The following is a 21,626-nucleotide window of genomic DNA, read 5'->3' as shown; positions in this document are numbered from 1 at the left end:
AGTATAATACCACAGCAAATAAACAATAACTCCCAACTTAAAGATCAGCAAGTACTGATTTGTTACCAAAGAATATGAGAAAAAAGTTTCTGTGGTGTCACGGATATTCGGGTTTTAAAAAGGTAACCAAGTGCTAATTTAGTGCTAATAGGAAAAGTGTTAGTGTAAAGCCAAAATACTGTGTACACATGCACTCTATTAATACAGCCATGACTACCCACTGAATAGCTCCAAAGTGAAGGATAGTTCCTCTCTCTCTCTCTCTCTCTCTCTCTCTCTCTCTCTCTCTCTCTCTCTCTCTCTCTCTCTCTCTCTCTCTCTCTCTCTCTCTCTCTCTCTCTCTCTTTCTCTCTCTTTCTCTCTCTTTCTCTCTCTCTCTCTCTCTCTCTCTCTCTCTCTCTCTCTCTGCTCCCACACCTTTAGTTTTCATTTAATGTAGAAAACACCCCAATAACTTCAACAACTAAAGCTCGCTATCTGGGGGTAACTCTGGTCTCTGAGTTCTCATTTAAATCGCATATCAAGACATTTACATCCTCCGGCTCCTACTATCTCAAAAATATCTCCAGAATTTGTCCCTTCCTTGCACAAGAGGCAACTAAAATGCTTGTACACACTCATACTCCTAATAATTTCCTGCCTTGACTACTGTAACACCGCTACTCTGTGGACTACCTAAAATAGACTGGCACCTCTTCAGTCCCTACTGTACTTTGCTGCTCGTCTAATCCACCTCTTCGCTTGCACCTCTGATGCTGCCCGTCTGCCACGCCAATCCCTCCATTGGCTGCCAATCACCCAAAGGATTTAGTTCAAACTCCTAACACTATCATACACTACCATACGAAGCTCTACCTACATAAGCTTTCCTTTCCATACATTTTTTCATTAATCACCAGATACCGTCCTTCCCGAAACCTTTGCTTCTCCCACAATACCTTTTTGTCGTCTAGCTTGGTCACCTCCTCTTACTCTCGCATCCAGGAGTTCTCACAAGTGTCGCCTCTTCTTTGGAAATCTCTTTCACAACTTGTTTGAAAATTTCCAGGCTTGGAATGATAAACACATCCTCAAGACATACCACTTCATACCCCAGACAAGCTTATAATTAGTTTACGTTAGCTAGAATTCATCACTGCCTTATCTATTAACACCTATGTCTCCTCCCCTAGTGTCTCCACCCCACTATGCTATAGATTGAAAACTGGTCCGGAACCTCTCCCAAATTTTCCGGTTTCTTTGCACTTTACCAAATGAACATGTACCAGTATTGCTGATGCTTTCAAACTACACATCAGTTGAATGTATTTTGTACTTGCTGGATGTCCTCAATGTACAGTGCGTCAAACTACCCATGTATCTTTGCTCCCCATTATTGTATGTTTTGTACGATGTACAACAATGCTGAATGTTGATATAAATAAAGCATAAGTGTAAATCAACACATCTAGATTTATGTTAATGCTGCACCATAACATATAGAAATAGCACAGAAGAAAAGTGCTTCATTTATAATATGGTACTACTTCAGATAACCAGAGATGGTCAGTAAGTCACTATTGCTTGCAAATTTAATGCAGATTGTATTAAGCTTTGATTTGGTTGAGTCAAAATCATCAGGCAGTGCATGCGATTGGCCAAGTTACAAGCACATCCCTGTGATCTTGCTGCCGGGAGACTTCGGCGCAGCTTATCCTGCTGCTGCACAAGGTTCTGGCAGCATTAAATACTATTCCCCCTTTAGGTCCAGGTAGATAGTGGGGAATGATGTAATTCGGCTTCAATCTATTGCTGGAGGCCGAATTGCAGTGTTTTAAAAGTAACTTCAGCGCCGAAGTTACTCAATGTGCGCCACTATTGCCTTAATTCCTGTTACGGTCTATGGTGGTGCCAGCTGCGCCCAAATCTCCTGCGCTGTTATTACAGCGCTTGGTTACAAGCCACATACGATTAGCATTCAATTTGCGTGCAAGAATTGTCAGCATCTTAATGGCCATCTCTACTGGTAATGTTACATTTTATATTAAGTGGTTGGATGAACAAGCATGACCACCAACAGGTGGCCCCGCCTTACTGCAGTCACTACAGAGGAATAAGTCGGCCGGTACAGCTTATAGCAAGCTGAAATCCTATTTGTAAAAGGTTTTCTAACCTTTCCAGACAGGGCTGGTTCAAGTAACAATTGGGCCCCAGGGCAAAATTAGCCTGGGGGCCCCCCAACAGACACCCCCCGACCAAAAAGCACCATTAGCGGCCATTTGTTGCAGCCAAATTTCCCTCCTGGGCCCCTGAGCTGGCTGCTGACCCTCCCCCAATCAACTCCCAACTTAACAGACTCTGCAGAGTCCCTGGGGAGCAACAGTTAAGATGGGGAGGGACACCTTGGGGGCCCCTACAGGCTCTGGGGCCCTGGGGAAATTGCCCATTTTTTCCTATGGTAGCTCCGGCCCTGTTTCCAGGTAAATATTAATTGGCGGCGAGAGTGCGTCACTAGTTTAATTTGGGCACGACCACCGTGTTGGCAGCAAACCTTAAAATCACCTGTCTACCACCTCGTCTGTATCACTGTCGAGAACATTTTTCCCTGTCATCTCTTCTCTCCATTGCCTGTGTCCCATGACAAACACTAGAGGCCTGTGGTGCACGTTGCCATATACTGTAAGATATGTGCCTCCAGACCTCTAGCAGTGGAGAGAAGAGACAGGGAGGAGCTCTGGCAGTGATCGAGAGAAGACAGGTGCCGGCAGACACATGGGTGCAAGCTCGGTGATGGAAAGTAAGGATCAGTAGGCTAGATGTAGGAAGGACAGGTTATGATGATGCTAGTTTTATCAGTTGGGAGTGGGCATTAAGAGGGATCAGTTAAGTGTAGATATAGTTTTAAGTGTGAAGGTTATGACTAGGTGTCAGGAAGGATAGTGGGTTCAGTATCATTAAGGTGTGGGGTTAGGTGGTGGGATTTTTTTCACGTAAAATTTGTTTTAGATGCAAAAGTTGGTGCTCAGGGAAGAGAATGTAATATGAAGTAAAGTGGGTACAATGCTATAACTGCAGATGAAAATAGTGAAACATAGTTAAAGGTGTGATGTGTGGGCAGATCGACCAAGAGACAGATCTCTTGCTAAGCTATTCCGAGATCCATATGGATTATGCATAAGACCCGTAGCATAAAGGGGATGTTTTGGATACCTGCATAAATGCATAATTAGTCATATTGCAACTTCATAGTGATGTCAGCGTTGGATGCAAGAGCAGCTGCTAACTTTTTCTTTGCAATGTTTTCATTAAATATATGCAGATCATTTATTGATGTGGTCTTAAAGGCAGTGCATGTTATAATACTCCTCTATACCTGGTGTTGGATGCTGCTATCCTTTCTACAATAGTTGATCATTTAGTATATTCCCCTTGTGCAGTATAAGGTTTGGGGAATATTTTCATAATTCATCATTTTTGCATGGGACATTATTTTAAGGAGTATAAAACAAACTGCGTAGCTGAAACTTGACACACTGAGCTATGTTGAGTCTGCTGTACAAGTTTAAACGGTAGTCGCTCGGGAGACAATAATGTATTTTGTACTGCATTTCAAACTAAGGTTTTCTGTCTTCTGATTTAAAAGAAATTTAGCATATGTGTTTAATATTGTTTCCTAAACTTTATAAAGCTACAAAAGATTGTGTATTAGTAGTACTAGTAATAAATCACTTAGATTTGTCAATGTTGAGTTTTAACAAGCAAGAATATGATTATGGAGTTGTTTGTTGCGATCTGTCTTTGGATTTTACATATTTGTGAAACTATCTATATAACTACTATGTTGTCTTGACAGCTGGGCTCTGATGCGTCTAGCGATGGTGCAGTTTGTGCTTCAGAATCTGAAGGGATTTTACCCACTAGCTGGACATGAACTTTCAGGTAATCATAATAATGATACATTTATTCTACAGTAAAATTGAACTGTTTGTGCATTTTTGTTCCCATATGGTTAGAAAGGGAAATAATGTTAATATCCATACATGTACGTGTATTTGTATACATAGATTTTAACCACTTGAGGACCTAGGGCTTTCTACCCCTTAAGGACCGGCCACTTTTTTTCCATTCAGACCACTGCAGCTTTCACGGTTTATTGCTCGCTCATACAACCTACCACCTAAATGAATTTTGGCTCCTTTTCTTGTCACTAATAAAGCTTTCTTTTGGTACTATTTGATTGCTCCTGCGATTTTTACTTTTTATTATATTCATCAAAAAAGACATGAATTTTGGCAAAAAAATGATTTTTTTAACTTTCTGTGCTGACATTTTTCAAATAAAGTAAAATTTCTGTATACATGCAGCGTGAAAAATGTGGACAAACATGTTTTTGATTAAAAAAAAAACCCATTCAGTGTATATTTATTGGTTTGGGTAAAAGTTATAGCGTTTACAAACTATGGTGCAAAAAGTGAATTTTCCCATTTTCAAGCATCTGACTTTTCTGACCCCCTGTCATGTTTCATGAGGGGCTAGAATTCCAGGATAGTATAAATACCCCCCAAATGACCCCATTTTAGAAAGAAGACATCCCAAAGTATTCACTGAGAGGCATAGTGAGTTCATAGAAGATATTATTTTTTGTCACAAGTAAGCGGAAAATGACACTTTGTGAGAAAAAAAAAAAAGTTTCCATTTCTTCTAACTTGCGACAAAAAAAAATGAAATCTGCCACGGACTCACCATGCCCCTCTCTGAATACCTTGAAGGGTCTACTTTCCAAAATGGGGTCATTTGTGGGGTGTGTTTACTGTCCTGACATTTTGGTGGGTGCTAAATTGTAAGCACCCCTGTAAAGCCTAAAGGTGCTCATTGGACTTTGGACCCCTTAGCGCAGTTAGGCTGCAAAAAAGTGCCACACATGTGGTATTGCCATACTCAGGAGAAGTAGTATAATGGGTTTTGGGGTGTATTTTTACACATACCCATGCTGGGTGGGAGAAATATCTCTGTAAATGACAATTTGTTAATTTTTATAACACACAATTGTCCATTTACAGAGATCTTTCTCCCACTCAGCATGGGTATGTGTAAAAATACACCACAAAACACATTATACTACTTCTCCTGAGTACGGCGATACCACATGTGTGGCACTTTTTTGCACCCTAACTGCGCTAAAGGGACCAAAGTCCAATGAGTACCTTTAGGATTTCACAGGTCATTTTGAGAAATTTCGTTTCAAGACTACTCCTCACGGTTTAGGGCCCCTAAAATGCCAGGGCAGTATAGGAACCCCACAAATGACCCCATTTTAGAAAGAAGACACCCCAAGGTATTCCGTTAGGAGTATGGTGAGTTCATAGAAGATTTTATTTTTTGTCAAAAGTTAGCGGAAAATGACACTTTGTGAAAAAACACAATTAAAATCAATTTCCGCTAACTTGTGACAAAAAATAAAATCTTCTATGAACTCGCCATACTACTAACGGAATACCTTGGGGTGTCTTCTTTCTAAAATGGGGTCATTTGTGGGGTTCCTATACTGCCCTGGCATTTTAGGGGCCCTAAACCGTGAGGAGTAGTCTTGAAACGAAATTTCTCAAAATGACCTGTGAAATCCTAAAGGTACTCATTGGACTTTGGGCCCTTTAGCGCAGTTAGGGTGCAAAAAAGTGCCACACATGTGGTATCGCCATACTCGGGAGAAGTAGTACAATGTGTTTTGGGGTGTATTTTTACACATACCCATGCTGGGTGGGAGAAATACCTCTGTAAATGGACAATTGTGTGTAAAAAAATCAAAAGATTGTCATTTACAGAGGTATTTCTCCCACCCAGCATGGGTATGTGTAAAAATACACCCCAAAACACATTATACTACTTCTCCCGAGTACGGCGATACCACATGTGTGGCACTTTTTTGCACCCTAACTGCACTAAGGGGCCCAAAGTCCAATGAGTAACTTTAGGATTTCACAGGTCATTTTTGTTTCAAGACTACTCCTCGTGGTTTAGGGCCCCTAAAATGCCAGGGCAGTATAGGAACCCCACTAATGACCCCATTTTAGAAAGAAGACACCCCAAGCTATTCCGTTAGGAGTATGGTGAGTTCATAGAAGTTTTTATTTTTTTGTCACAAGTTAGCGGAAATTGATTTTAATAGTTTTTTTTCACAAAGTGTCATTTTCCGCTAACTTGTGACAAAAAATAAAATCTTCTATGAACTCACCATACTCCGTACGGAATACCTTTGGGTGTCTTCTTTCTAGAATGGGGTCATTTGTGGGGTTCCTATACTGCCCTGGCATTTTAGGGGCCCTAAACCGTGAGGAGTAGTCTTGAAACCAAATGTCGCAAAATGACCTATGAAATCCTAAAGGTACTCATTGGACTTTGGGCCCCTTAGCGTACTTAGGGTGTAAAAAAGTGCCACATGTGGTACCGCCGTACTCAGGAGAAGTAGTATAATGCGTTTTGGGGTGTATTTTTACACATACCCATGCTAAGTGGGAGAAATATCTCTGTAAATGACAATTGTTTGATTTTTTTACACACAATTGTCCATTTACATAGAAATTTCTCCCACCCAGCATGGGTATGTGTAAAAATACACCCTAAAACACATTATACTACTTTTCCTGAGTACGGCGGTACCACATGTGTGACACTTTTTTGCAGCCTAGGTGCGCTAAGGGGCCCAACGTCCTATTCACAGATCATTTTGAAGCATTTGTTTTCTAGACTACTCCTCGCGGTTTAGGGGCCCTAAAATGCCAGGGCAGTATAGGAACCCTACAAGTGACCCCATTTTAGAAAGAAGACACCCCAAGGTATTCTGTTAGGTGTATGGCGAGTTCATAGAAGATTTTATTTTTTGTCACAAGTTAGTGAAAAATGACACTTTGGGAAAAAAAACCAATAAAAATTAATTTCCGCTAACTTTTGACAAAAAATTAAATCTTCTATGAACTCGTCATACACCTAACAAAATACCTTGGGGTGTCTTTTTTTCTAAAATGGGGTCACTTGTGGGGTTCCTATACCGCCCTGGCATTTTACAGGCCCAAAACCGTGAGTAGTCTGGAAACCAAATGTCTCAAAATGACTGTTCAGGGGTATAAGCATCTGCAAATTTTGATGACAGGTGGTCTATGAGGGGGCGAATTTTGTGGAACCGGTCATAAGCAGGGTGGCCTTTTAGATGACAGGTTGTATTGGGCCTGATCTGATGGATAGGAGTGCTAGGGGGGGTGACAGGAGGTGATTGATGGGTGTCTCAGGGGGTGGTTAGAGGGGAAAATAGATGCAATCAATGCACTGGGGAGGTGATCGGAAGGGGGTCTGAGGGGGATCTGAGGGTTTGGCCGAGTGATCAGGAGCCCACACGGGGCAAATTGGGGCCTGATCTGATGGGTAGGTGTGCTAGGGGGTGACAGGAGGTGATTGATGGGTGTCTCAAGGTGTGATTAGAGGGGGGAATAGATGCAAGCAATGCACTGGCGAGGTGATCAGGGCTGGGGTCTGAGGGCATTCTGAGGGTGTGGGCGGGTGATTGAGTGCCCTAGGGGCAGATAGGGGTCTAATCTGATAGGTAGCATTGACAGGGGGTGATTGATTGGTAATTAGTGGGTGTTTAGGGTAGAGAATAGATGGAAACACTGCGCTTGGGTGGTGATCTGATGTCGGATCTGCGGGCGATCTATTGGTGTGGGTGGGTGATCAGTTTGCCCGCAAGGGGCAGGTTAGGGGCTGATTGATGAGTGGCAGTGACAGCGGGTGACTGATGGGTGGCAGTGACAGGGGGTGATTGATGGGTGATAGGTGATTGGCAGGTGATTGACAGGTGATCAGTGGGTTATTACAGGGAAGGACAGATGTAAATATTGCACTGGCGAATTGATAAGGGGGGGTCTGTGGGCAATCTGAGCGTGTAGGCGGGTGATTGGGTGCCCGCAAGGGGCAGATTAGGGTCTGATCTGATGGGTAACAGTGACAGGTGGTGATAGGGGGTGATTGATGGGTGATTGATGGGTAATTAGTGGGTGTTTAGAGGAGAGAATAGATGTAAACGCTGCGCTTGGGTGGTGATCTGATGTCGGATCTGCGGGCGATCTATTTGTGTGGGTGGGTGATCAGATTGCCCGCAAGGGGCAGGTTAGGGGCTGATTGTTGGGTGGCAGTGACAGGGGGTGATTGATGGGTGATAGGTGATTGGCAGGTGATTGACAGGTGATCAGTGGGTTATTACAGGGAAGGACAGATGTAATTAATGCACTGGCGAATTGATAAGGGGGGGGGGGGTGGTCTGAGGGCAATCTGAGCGTGTGGGCGGGTGATTGGGTGCCCGCAAGGGGCACATTAGGGTCTGATCTGATAGGTAACAGTGACAGGTGGTGATAGGGGGTGATTGATGGGTAATTAGTGGGTGTTTAGAGAAGATAACAGATGTAAACGATACATTTGGGAGGTAATCTGACGGCGGGTTTGCGGGCGATCTAATGGTGTGGGTGGGTGATCAGATTGCCCGCAAGGGGCAGGTTAGGGGCTGATTGATGGGTGGCAGTGACAGGGGGTGATTGATGGGTGATAGGTGATTGGCAGGTGATTGACAGGTGATCAGTGGGTTATTACAGGGAAGAACAGATGTAATTAATGCACTGGTGAATTGATAAGGGGGGGTCAGAGGGCAATCTGAGCGTGTGGGCGGGTGATTGGGTGCCCGCAAGGGGCAGATTAGGGTCTGATCTGATAGGTAAAAGTGACAGGTGGTGATAGGGGGTGATTGATGGGTAATTAGTGGGTGTTTAGAGGAGAGAATAGATGTAAACAATGGATTTGGGAGGTGATCTGATGTCGAAACTGCGGGCGATCTATTGGTGTGGGGGGGTGATCAGATTGCCCGCAAGGGGCAGGTTAGGGGCTGATTGATGGGTGGCAGTGACAGGGGGTGATTGATGGGTGATTGACAGGCGATTGACAGGTGATTGACAGGTGATCAGGGGGGATAGATGCATACAGTACATGGGGGGGGGGTCTGGGGAGAATCTGAGGGGTGGGGTGGTGATCAGGAGGGAGCAGTGGGCAGGGGGGGGGGGGATTAAAAAAAAATAGCGTTGACAGATAGTGACAGGGAGTGATTGATGGGTGATTAGGGGGGTGATTGGGTGCAAACAGGGGTTTGGGGGGTGGGCAGGGGGGGGGTCTGATGGGTGCTGTGGGCGATCTGGGGCAGGGGGGGTAAAAAATCAGTGTGCTTGGTGCAGACTAGGGTGGCTCGGACACTGGGACCACCAGGGCAGGAGGCAGCCTGTATAATACACTTTGTAAACATTACAAAGTGTATTATACACTTTGTATGCGGCGATCGTCGGGTTAACATCCCGCCGGCGCTTCCGTATGGCCGGCGGGATGTTGCGGCGGGTGAGCGGCGCCAGGCGGAGGCGGAGGATCGCGTCACGGATGACGCGATCGCTCCGCCCATGCCCCTACAAGGACCGCCGCCAATTGTCAATACGGCGGTCCTTGCGGGGTGCACTTCCCGGCCGCCAATTGTCAATACGGCGGTCGGGAAGTGGTTAAGCCAACACTTGACTGATCAGTGTTTTGAATATACAGGTCAGTGCAGGTGGTCCCCGCCGATACGAACGGCACGAAAGTGGGAACAAGTCGAAAACCATTTTCAAAAGGCCTTGTAGTATTTGAAAAAATAGATTTAAAAAAAATTCAAATAAAAATGTTTTTTTTTTTTCTTTTAACTCTGTAAAATGACATTTTACTGTGATACACTATACTGGTTCAGATTTCTACATACACATTTTATACAATGTAAAGCAAAACTGTGATCTAGCACTGGGCCCCTTAGCAAATTTGTTCGGGTTATCTGAAATTAATTCAATTTCAAAATCGTAATTGCGTATAATCGGAATTGTGAAATTTTATGCAAGATTTTGTGAAAGCAAAATTAGCACATTATGACCATTGCTAGGACAGAAGGAGGCACAAGAGAGGGCAAAGGTGGTACAAAGGGACACAGTGGGGGCAGAGGTGGAACAGAAAGGGACTCTAATGGCCCATACTCACGGGCTACAATTGTCGCCGCAACACGCGTGCAGGTCGCCCGTGAGTATGCAACGTTGCACGGGCACGCTCCCCGAACTGTCGCACATCGCTGATGTCGCCAGGCGATTGAACCGCTCAATCGCCTGGCGACAGTTGCCGCCGAAACTCCGCCGCAACTGTCGCTAATCCGCGTGAGTATGCGGACTAGTGACAGCAACCTCTATCCAAAAGATCCATCCAACAGAGCTTTCGGTGGCGGGGGAGGAGCGTCGGCGACAGCTTCCGTCGCTCAGCTGATCCCGCTTCCGCGTGTGTACGCGGAGGGAGCTGGCGACGAGCTGTTGCCGGCCTGTCACGCTCACGTGTGCTGGCGACAGGGCACTTTTGTCCCTCATGAGTATGGATCATTAGGAAACAGGTGACACAGTAAGGGGGCAGAGGTGTCACAGAGTGGGACAACTGAAGTCACAGGGGAGCAGATGTGGCGGGGGGGGGGGGGGGCACAGGGAGGTACAAGAGGCAGAGATGGTACAGTATTCCGAATTAATGGATTCAGGATAAGGACGAACCTACAGTCCCTATCTCGTTCATTAACCAGGGATTACCTGTATAGCTATAATGTAAAACTACCCATAGTGCTTATGAATGCCATGATATGCACTTCTAGTAGCAGCAAGCACCAGCAGCCTGTCTATCCCATGCAAAGGAGGCCAAACACATTGCTGATTAAAGACTGCTAAAAAATAAAACAAAAAGAGCTTGGAGCATTTTCTGACAGTAATCCATTCTTGCAGTGCAACCGAAGTGTTTGGTATGGACTGTGTTTAGCAGACCAAAAAAGTTATTTGGATAACCAAACTGATAGAATTTTGTGAAATGCAATAATACTTTAAGAATGCATTTAGAACAAAAGTAGTACAGTCCATCACTTCCCACCCCCAATCCCCATAGGTAATGAGATGGTCAAGGAGACTTCAACGTAAGTAGCAGTTAATCAGTAATCTGTGTCACAAGCAGAAGTTGAGGTAGGCTATAATGGGTCACTAGCAGAGGTGACTTTAAATATGCATTTAGTGATGCTTCTGCACACAATCCATGATAGCTCTAGGGCAGCAGTTACATGTTTTGGAGTGGAATATACTTTAGTGGGTTTTTTTTTTTTGTACACTTTGTGGGGAGGGGACTTAGACTATGTTTCTGCTCATGTTCTATGCCCTCTGTGGCACTCTGTCAAGCAGCAGAGTAAAAATCTAGGAAGAGTTGTAACTGTGTGAGGCTAACTTTGGATTTATTTTGCTTGTTACAGATCTTCCCGTAGCATCACCTCTTTGTCATGCCACCCTGAAGACATTGCAGAGGTGGGAACAGGTTCTGCTGCGAAGGCTTGAAATATATGGTGGCCCACCACAAGATTTCATAGTCATGCCAAGCTCAGAAGAAGCTCTAAATGCTGGACCTGCTATCTTGAGGCACAAAGCATTGCTGGAACCAACAAATACGCCTTTCAAGTTAGTGTTCTCGGGAGTAAACCTCTAGACGTGAATCTTTGCCAATTAATTCATTTTTGACATCCTATGTTTCCAAATCCATGTGACTCTTCTAAATATAAATCTCTAGATTGCTTCTGGTTGTTTACAGAGAAAGTTTGCATAACTTGAATGTCTGTTTATTCTGGGACAATAGCTCACATTTAGGTCTGTTTTTTTCTTTATACAGCTGGGTATGTTTGTAGTTATTTTTCCCCCCAATGAGTTGGTAATCTTGTTGCCTGTTTTAAAGTAAAGGTAGCCATTCATCTAATGATTTTGCATTGAGTGATTGATTAATTGGGCACTTAACTACAGTGCGGTTGATCAAAAGGAGAGTGAATAGTGGGCTACACAACACTACAAGCGATATCTTATGCGATCCTTCAATCTGAGTGATGTTTTGCCTCCATGCTTTGAATTTTTTTGTCCATCAAAATCATGTGAACAGTAGCCTATTTCTTTACAATCTACCAATATCCTCCTGCTCGATCAACACAATTCACACACATACCGGTCAATTATTATAATCACTATTCTCGATTCAATAGCCTTATTGAATTAGTTGATCTCTCAGGCTACAAAATTGGGAGATGTATGGCCAGTCTTAGGAGGCAGTTTATAAAACTCTGGTGAATCCAATCATATTTGCAGATTAGCAGGTAATTAAAAAGTTCCTGGCAGAAGTTGTTTTGCTCTAATTCTGTAGTATGTAAAATAAGCTGATATCAGCAATGCGTGGAGTCCATAGCACATCAGAAGAAATGTAAACTTTGGGATTGTCCATAGAGGAACTCCTTAAGATAGGACACTGGCTCTTCAGTAGTTGTGACATGTTGCTGTTGCATGTTATTATTTATTAGTTTTGTATAGCGCCAACATATTACACAGTGCTGTACAATACATAAGATTACAGAGAATAACGGGTTGACAGACAACACAATACAGGTAATAAGCAATAAGATGCACAATGTCCTATCATACACTGGAGTAGTAATCCCAATATTACACATTTACATTATTCTGGATAGAGTGCACAATTAAGTATGATGCACAAGGAGAGAGCGCGCTGCCAAAGGCTTACAATCTAGAGGGAGGGGGTGGTGACACAAAAGGAGGGAGGCTGCATTGAGAGGTTCTCGACAGAGAGCGTTATGGTAGTGTTAAGGTGGCGTAGGCCTCCTTGAAGAAGTGAGTTTAGAGGGCTTGTTTGAAGGTGTTGGAGGGGCAAGCCTGATGGGCAGTGGGAAAGAATTCCCAGGCTGGGGGAAGCTCTAGTGAAGCCTTGTAGTCGTGCATGGGAGTGCACGATGCGTGGGGTGGTTAGGAGGAGGTTGATGAAAAAGAGAAGTGGGCAGCCAGGTGTGTATCTGCTGACCAGGTCAGAGATTTTAGTTGGGTAGGACTTGTGTATAGATTTGTAGGCCACACATAGGATTTTGAAGCAGATTGGGAACCAGTGAAGGGATTTGCATTGGGGAGTTGTGGAGACAGAACGGTAGGAGGAGTAGATTAGTTTGGCTGCTGCGTTCATGATGGATTGTATGAGGGCGATGGGGTTCTGAGGGAGGCCTAAGAGGAGAGTGCTGCAGTAGTCCAGGCAGGAGATGAAGGCATGGACAAGGAGTTTGGCAGTGTCCGGAGTCAGGAAGGGCTGGATCTTGGAGATGTTGCGTAAATGTTAATTGCGGAGTGGGCGGAGACCAGGGTGACACCCAGGCAGCAGGCTTGTGTAGGTTGGTGAATGATTGTACTGTTGACAGTGACATAGATGTCGGTGGGGGGGGGGGGTGAATCTGCTCGGGGTGGGAAAATTCCATGTGGTGGTGCAGAGGATCCGTAGCTGGCTACACATCTTTGCAACTTCACAGCTATACAAGTTGCTGATGTGTCACTTATTAGTAGAGATGCCAATTAGATGGAAAGAATTCTGGCTTGCATGCATATTTCGTGCAAATTGTATGCAGCTTGAAACTGGACCCAATGTGTTTTCTGTTGACTGTAATTGACCCAGTTCCAAACTGCATAAAGTTGGCATAAAATTTGCATACAATCAGAATTATTTGTATCCCATTGACTGTCTCTAGTTATTAGTAGCTCTGAAATGGTGCTAGCTGGACTTTATTACATGCTACATAACACTGCATTCATGTGAAGAGGTGCACTGGTTTGTTAGGGTAGCCCAGTCAGCAGGGGCCTGAGAGCATCACTCAGTACAGCTTCCAGTGTGTTGGAGTCCTGAGTATTCTATGAACGTAACATTCACCCTTATGTAAGTGAATACAGTACTCTTAGTGGATTAATGATCATTTTAGATTATATACTCTTTCCATTTTATTCTATAGGTCCAAGCACTCTAGCACCTTACCAGTGAAAAGGCTGTGGCATTATTTGGTAAAACAAGAAGGCATCCAAGAAACGTTTATAAGAAATATATTCACAAAGAAAAGATCTCTTAATGAGGTAAGTCTTATAGTGGGTTGTGTTTTGTATATTAGGCATTGATGGTACATGGTTTGCTGTGTCCTGACACGGTATAGAAATATATGAAGCTGTTCTGTAATTAGAGCAAGCAAATTAACCATATTATTTGGATGCAGTGTGAAGTGTTAGCGCCCCTCCACACTGCATGCACTTTGATTTTTCAAAGCACATGCGTTTTTCTGACCCCAAGGCCGCCATCATACACTAAGGCCTCGTTCAGACTATACGCGCTGCCGTGCGCATTTTGGCAGCGCGTATAGTGTGCGACACGCAAGAACGGTAGAAGGGCATAGACAGCCCTTCTACCGTTCCCATCATATGCGCTGCGTGGCAGCGCGATTGCGCTATCGCGTACTGCACGCATTTTTGGGAATCGCAGCGCAGATCCCATTCATTGTAATGAATGGGATCTGCAGCGCAGCGCATAGGAGCGCAGATGGCGTGCGATTGGACGCGTTGCGTTCCGATCGCAGAGCCATCTGCGCTAAATGATGTGAACGAGGCCTTCGTAACTGTGGTGCCCTGCAGAGTTCCCCAACCCTGTCCTCAAGGCCCACCAACAGTACATGTTTTGCAGAAAACCACAAACATGCACAGGTGAGGTAATCAGTGTCTCAGCAGAGCTGATTAATTACCTCTCTGGATTTCTACAAAACATGCACTGTTGGTGGGCCTTGAGGACAGGGTTGGGGAACACTGCTGTACAGAGTGGTGCGATCCATTTTTGGCCCAATCTGCATGCTGCACTTTGCCTGCGTTTTGCTATTGGGTTAAATGAATGGGTGCACAAGCAAATCCCTTTCCAAATGCAGTGCTATGCAATTTTCTTTGCCCTGATCACACCCAAAAATCCTGGTGAAACGTGCTCGAAAATGCATGAAGCTTGCAGATTTCATTGTGGAAGTGCCCTTACTGTACTACAATCAGTTAAAGCTAAAGCTATAATGTTCAATTTTACAATATTAATTTTCCAGTTGGTTCCTTATTGCTGACAACCCTCTTTCCCAACCTTTTCATTGCTTTGTCTGCTTTAGTGGCGATGTATCCATAGTCAGAATATTTAAAATCGTATACACTGACCCTTTTAGTATACAGTATGTCCAAGATATGGAAATTACCATTTTTTTACTTTGCAGGACATTCGAATCTTATTTGTTTGTGTTGTGGTTCTATCATTTCAGACTGAAACTGATCAGGGGCCATCAGGAGGAAGAGCAAGAATAGTTCACAAAGAGTCCGACATAATAACAGCATTTGCAATAAACAAGGTGGGTCCAGTTGTCATTCTGACACTTTATAATTAAGAGCTTTCTGGCAAGATCTTTGTTTAAAATTAATTGTATCACTTTCTTATCAGCTATCATGGTTATATAAGGTTTTTACGTTAGTAACAGGGCTCTTGAAGTTTTTTTAACCAAATGCATATTGTTTAGTGAATTAGTCCAACCTCTGATTTAAAGGACGGCTGTAGATTGACGTATATGGAGGCTGCAATATTAATCTTCTTTTAAAGGGAACCAGAGATGAAGACTAGCTACAAAATGAAAAAAGATTTTATGCATACCTGGGGCTTCCTCCAGCCCCATCCGCCTGGATCACTCCCATGCGCCATCCTCTGCTGCCTCTACGGGGTCCCGTCACTTCCGCCGGATGCGACCAGTTTTTAGCTTGCGCAGGGGCTCCCTCCTGCTCTTTACGCATGTGTCCTGCGCAGTACAGAGGGAGCGCATTGCTCTTGCGTCGACTGGACGAAATGACAGGACCTGGTACCGGCGGACAGAGGCAGCAGAGAAAGGCGGCGTGGGAGCAATCCAGGCTTATGAGGCTGGAGGAAGCCCCATGTATGTATAAATCTGTTATGCTCTTAGTCTCTGGTTCTCTTTAAAGAGACTCTGAAGTCTTCCGAAAATGAGGTTTTTATTTTAAAAACCTCATTAACATTATTGTCCCTCTTAAAACGCCGCAGAACCGCAGCTGAAAACCCCCTCAATCGCCCCAAACTCACCCCTTACTCGACAGGCAAGATCCATGACTTTCTTGGTCGTGGATTTTGCTGCCGCCTCTATGCGCGTCAATCAGCGCGTATCTCCGCCTCTCCCCCGCCCCTCTCAGTAAAGGAAGACTGAGAGGGGCAGGGAGAAGCGGCGATACGTGGCTGATTGATGCGCAAAGAGGCAGAGCTGCGATGCCTCTATGCGGAAGGAGCCCGCGATGTACCCCCGTGAGTTTGGGGTGATAGAGGGAGTTTTCAGCCGCGGTTCTGCAGCATTTTAAGAGGGGCAATAATGTTAATGAGGTTTAAAAACCTCCTTTTCGGAAGACTTCAGAGTCTCTTTAAGCAATGCCAGTAGCCTGGCATCCTGCTGATCCCCTGCCTCTAATACTTTTCGCCATAGACCCTGAACTAGCATACATTCGATATAAAGTTAAAGGGAATCTGAAATGAAAATAAACGTATGATATAATGCAGGGCTGTGGAGTCGGAGTCGTGGAGTCGGAGTCGTGGAGTCGGGCAATTTTGGGTGCCTGGAGTCGGAGTCGGGAAAAAATGCACCGACTCCGACTCCTAATGAATTTGTAACTGTAATTAAAATAGAAAATATGATAAAATGTTCTATTTCTCAGATAAGTCATTAAAAATAATTTATATATACAGTAATAGCTGTGTTTAGTCCACAAAAATGAAATAAACCAATCAAAATTAGTTACTTGTGCTGCTTCAATAAAGCAGTCCCCGTATTTTTAAGGTCAGATATACATATCTGATTGTGACTGTATATATGATGTGTACACAGGAATCTCTTATATATACTAAATAACATCTATGCTGTGGGAATAAAGCCTGATGTGTAGCCGTGTCACTAATAGAGATGGTCAACGAGATGGAAATAATTCTGCATTGATGCTGATTTATGCAAATGTATGCACTCCCTTTGCTGATGAAATCAAATAATGTGATATGTTATTTAAATTTGGTTTGGTGACTACAAATTAAAGGGTAACTGAGACGGATGAAAAGTAAAGTTTTATACATACCTGGGGCTTCCTCCAGCCCCCTTCAGACTAATCAGTCCCTCGCTGTCCTCCACCACCCGGATCTTCTGCTATGAGTCCTGGTAATTCAGCCAGTCAGCGCTGTCCGGCCGCATGCCGCTCCCACAGCCAGGAACATTCTGCACCTGCGCAATAGTGCTGCACAGGTGTAGTATGCTCCTGGCGGCGGAGTGTGTGCATGCGCACTACGCCTGACTGGCTCAAGTACCTGGACTCATAGCAGAAGATCCAGGTGGTGGAGGACAATGAGGGACTGATTATCCTGAAGGCGGCTGGAGGAAGCCCCAGGTATGTATAAAACTTGAATTTCATCTGTCTCAGGTTTACTTTGTAACACAGTAGTACTATACTCTACATATGCACTCCCAACAGAGCTGCAGGGAATCCACTGAGAATGCTGTGCACATTGAACACAGAGGTGTTGTCTGTTTACAATCTCCTCATTCCCCTGCAGAGTACCTGCACATCATTCTTACATGTACCCACACTTACATTGCCTAGGGCCTGATAGATGTTCTTTGTTCCGGTTTGTACCTTTTACAAGTACTCTTACCAAGGACTAGTTTTAGTCTAAAGAGAATAAATATAGTAGTCTCCATATCCTTCTCACTTCAGTTGTCTTGTAAAATTCCTAAGCGTTGGCAGTTAAGAGACGAATTTCATGTTACATACTTTTAATCAACAAAATTGTAATATGCAAATTAGAGGAGTCGGAGTCGTGGAGTCGGAGTCGGAGTCGGTGGAATCCTAAACTGAGGAGTCGGAGTCGGTGGATTTTTGGACCGACTCCACAGCCCTGATATAATGAATCGTGTACAGTACATATTACAGCTAAGAAATGGAACATTAGTAGCACAGATATGAGTCTCATATTGTTTCCAGTACAGGAAGAATTAAGAAACGTCCCTTGTTATTTATGCAAAAGAGCCTCTCTGATCTTTTAGGCTAATTTAGTCAGAGAACCGTGCTATTGTCTGAAGAACTTATACATGGAAGAAACAGTGAAAGACCACTTCAAATAACATTTAATTGCAAAGGGTCCTCAGCTTTGCTCTATTTCATAGTTTAAAATACATGGGGCCTGATTCACAAAGCGGTGCTAACAGTTAGCACCCTGGTGAAAAGCCCTTTATCACGCCTAAACTCAGTTTTGGCATGATAATTTTAGGCGTGATAAGTTTAGGTGTGATAAGTTTAGGCATGATAAGTTTAAGCACCAACTGCGTTAGCACCACAGTGCACAGCTGATCAAAAGTTTTGCGCTAGCAAAGCTTGGTGCACTTCGCATACAGTTTAATGGCGCTGCTTTGCGTGCGGGACTTTGCACGCTATCTACACTTATCTAAACTTATCATGCCTAAACTTATCACACCTAAACCTATCACGCCTAAACTGGCTTTTCACCAGCGTGGTGCAATGGTTATCATGCCTAAAGTCTCTAACTGGGTTAGCACCGCTTTGTGAATCGAGCCCATAGTGTATAAACAAATTGCAATTCTAAACGATTTGCTATACCGTTCATCTTCTGTTCATGCAGGGTTTAACAGTCGATTAGTTCACAATTATAGGCCTCCAGCATCCGAATTAGGGTGCTGGGATGTCTGTGTAAGTGGTCATAAACTTTACACAAATAGTTAAACGCAAAGAACCGACCAACAGTCTATAAAAGAGCAACTAAGGGGAATAAGAGCTCCAAAGCTGTATCATTGTAGCCTAATAGGACTTTTGGAAAAGGCTAGCACTGGCCAAACTAAAGGGATGACATTTTAGGGCAGTATGTACTAGTTGTCTAATATCTAATATAGCAACAGTTAAATTAGTTACTCTGAAGGTAATAGGAGTCTATTTCTCACCTGGGTTTTGATTGGAGATTTTGCCTAAAGGTGGCCATACTCTGGTCGATTTGCCATCAGATTCGACCAACAGATAGATCCCTCTCTGATCGAATCTGAACAGAGAGGGATCGTATGGCCACCTTTACTGCAAACAGATTGTGAATCAATTTCAGCCTGAAACCGATCACAATCAGTGGAGCTGCCGCTGCTGCGACCCCCCCCCCCCCCCCCCCCCCGCATACATTACCTGTTCCGGCCGGCGCGAGTCCCCTGGTCCCTGCTGTCTTCTTCTCCGCTCCGGGCTCCAGACCGTTCCTGCAGCTACTGAACTTCCTGTCCAGGGGAAGTTTAAACAGTAGAGGGCACTCTACTGTTTAAACTTCCTGCCAGGACAGGAAGTTCTGTGTAGCTGCAGCCGGTCCGGAACCCAGCGCGGAAAGAAGACAGCGGGGACCAGGGAACTCGCGCTGGCCGGAACAGGTAATGTATACCCGCTGTATTGCGTCGGTCGTTGGGCATTCGAACGCCGCTATCGACGCACTCCCGACCCACCGGCGATCGAGAAAAATCTTCTGCACGGGCGAATCGCTGGGAATGACCGATTTCGTACGGAAATCGATCGTTCTGTCAGCGGTGTGCGCGGCGATTTCACAGCCGATTTGATCACTGTGATCGAATCGGCCGTATATCGGCAGGAAAATCGATATGTATATGGGCCCCTTAACCAAAGTGAATAATTGGGTTATAGAGGAAACTTCTTGCAACCTTCAGTTAGATGCAATGAGATGATTAGCTGCTGGGATAAAATGGCATAGGAATGGATGGACATTCGCATCAAATGCATTTATATCGGAAGCAGCGCTAAAGGGGCCCATACACCTATCGATTTTCCTGCCGATATACGGGCGATTCGATCACAGTGATCGAATCGGCTGTGAACATACCAAAAGCAAAAAGCAATGACCTCAAAGAAACCGCACCAAAACAGCTATATCAGTAAGCAATATACCATCCTTTATTGAAATAAAAACATAAAAACATTAAAATATGGTGGGGGGGATGTATAAACCCACAATATCGGAGAACCAGAGGAATTACAAAGTGCTAGTGGTAATATTGATGAACCTCAAAATAGCATGAACGTGGCGCTGACCGTGCATCAATATAGTGACAAATACAAAGCCAAACATTAATTACATTACATGTGCAAATAGCATCAATAAATATTTCAAATACATAATATGAGTAAAAGGAGAAAAGTGTGATAACACCAGGAAGAGAGAAACCCCCTGAAATAGTATTGTAGAACCAGAACGGAACCAGAAATCAATCACATAGTGATCACAGTGTTTGAGCAATATAGTAAAGTCAATAGAGTGAGATGCAGACTATATAAGAATTATATAGGGAAATAGAGTGAGGTCAACAAACAAGTGAATAGGATCCTACCAGTACAGTGTCTCCACGGGTCCCCACCGCCGCTATCGCGATTCGCCACGTATAGCGTGGCTTTTTCAAAGCTTTGAAAAAGCCACGCTATACGTGGCGAATCGCGATAGCGGCGGTGGGGACCCGTGGAGACACTGTACTGGTAGGATCCTATTCACTTGTTTGTTGACCTCACTCTATTTCCCTATATAATTCTTATATAGTCTGCATCTCACTCTATTGACTTTACTATATTGCTCAAACACTGTGATCACTATGTGATTGATTTCTGGTTCCGTTCTGGTTCTACAATACTATTTCAGGGGGTTCCTCTCTTCCTGGTGTTATCACACTTTTCTCCTTTTACTCATATTATGTATTTGAAATATTTATTGATGCTATTTGCACATGTAATGTAATTTAATGTTTGGTTTTGTATTTGTCACTATATTGATGCACGGTCAGCGCCACGTTTATGCTATTTTGAGGTTCATCAATATTAACACTAGCACTTTGTAATTCCTCCAGTTCTCTGATATTGTGGGTTTATACATCCCCCCGCCCACCATATTTTAATGTTTTTATGTTTGTATTTCAATAAAGGATGGTATATTGCTTACTGATATAGCTGTTTTGGTGCGGTTTCTTTGAGGTCATTGCTTTTTGCTTTTGGTATGTTAACTGTATTTTTGACCATTCTGCACATTACAGACCCACCCCTTGTTTTATACATATAGGGTGGTGTATTGATTGTAGGGGATGGTGCTCCCCATATTGCTTTCTGTTTAACGAATCGGCTGTGAAATCGCCGCGCATACCGCTGATAGAACGATCGATTTCCGTCCGAAATCGATCATTCCCATCGATCCGTCCGTGCAAAAGATTTTTCTCGGATCGCCGGCGGGTCGGGAGTGCATCAATGGCGGCGTTCGAATGCCCGACGACCGACACAATACAGCGGGTATACATTACCTGTTCCGGCCAGCGCGAGTCCCCTGGTCCCCGCTGTCTTCTTTCCACGCTGGGTTCCGGACCGGCTGCAGCTACACAGAACTTCCTGTCCCGGCAGGAAGTTTAAACAGTAGAGCGCCCTCTACTGTTTAAACTTCCCCTGGACAGGAAGTTCAGTAGCTGCAGGAACGGTCTGGAGTGGAGAAGAAGACAGCGGGGACCAGGGGACTCACGCCGACCGGGACAGGTAATGTATGCAAGGGGGGGGGGGGGGGCGCGGCTGCAGCGCAAGCTCCACAGATTGTGA

The 21,626-nt window shown here is 44.3% G+C and overlaps 1 protein-coding gene across 2 annotated transcripts in view; it reads left to right on the top strand.

The window, feature by feature from the left end:
- DMXL1 (Dmx like 1) overlaps positions 1–21,626 on the top strand; it is a 214,922-nt gene that overhangs the window by 160,523 nt on the left and 32,773 nt on the right. For both annotated transcript variants that reach the window (XM_068247113.1, XM_068247117.1), the window contains 4 exons: positions 3,833–3,918; positions 11,348–11,549; positions 13,913–14,030; positions 15,233–15,319. In XM_068247113.1, coding sequence (XP_068103214.1) covers positions 3,833–3,918; positions 11,348–11,549; positions 13,913–14,030; positions 15,233–15,319 — 493 coding nt within the window. The remainder of the gene's footprint in view (positions 1–3,832; positions 3,919–11,347; positions 11,550–13,912; positions 14,031–15,232; positions 15,320–21,626) is intronic.

The sequence above is a fragment of the Hyperolius riggenbachi genome, chromosome 1 (genome assembly GCF_040937935.1).
Source record: "Hyperolius riggenbachi isolate aHypRig1 chromosome 1, aHypRig1.pri, whole genome shotgun sequence".
NCBI classification, from domain to species: domain Eukaryota; kingdom Metazoa; phylum Chordata; class Amphibia; order Anura; family Hyperoliidae; genus Hyperolius; species Hyperolius riggenbachi.
Note: the sequence above shows the minus strand (reverse complement) of the source record. Positions and strands in the feature narration are given on the sequence as shown.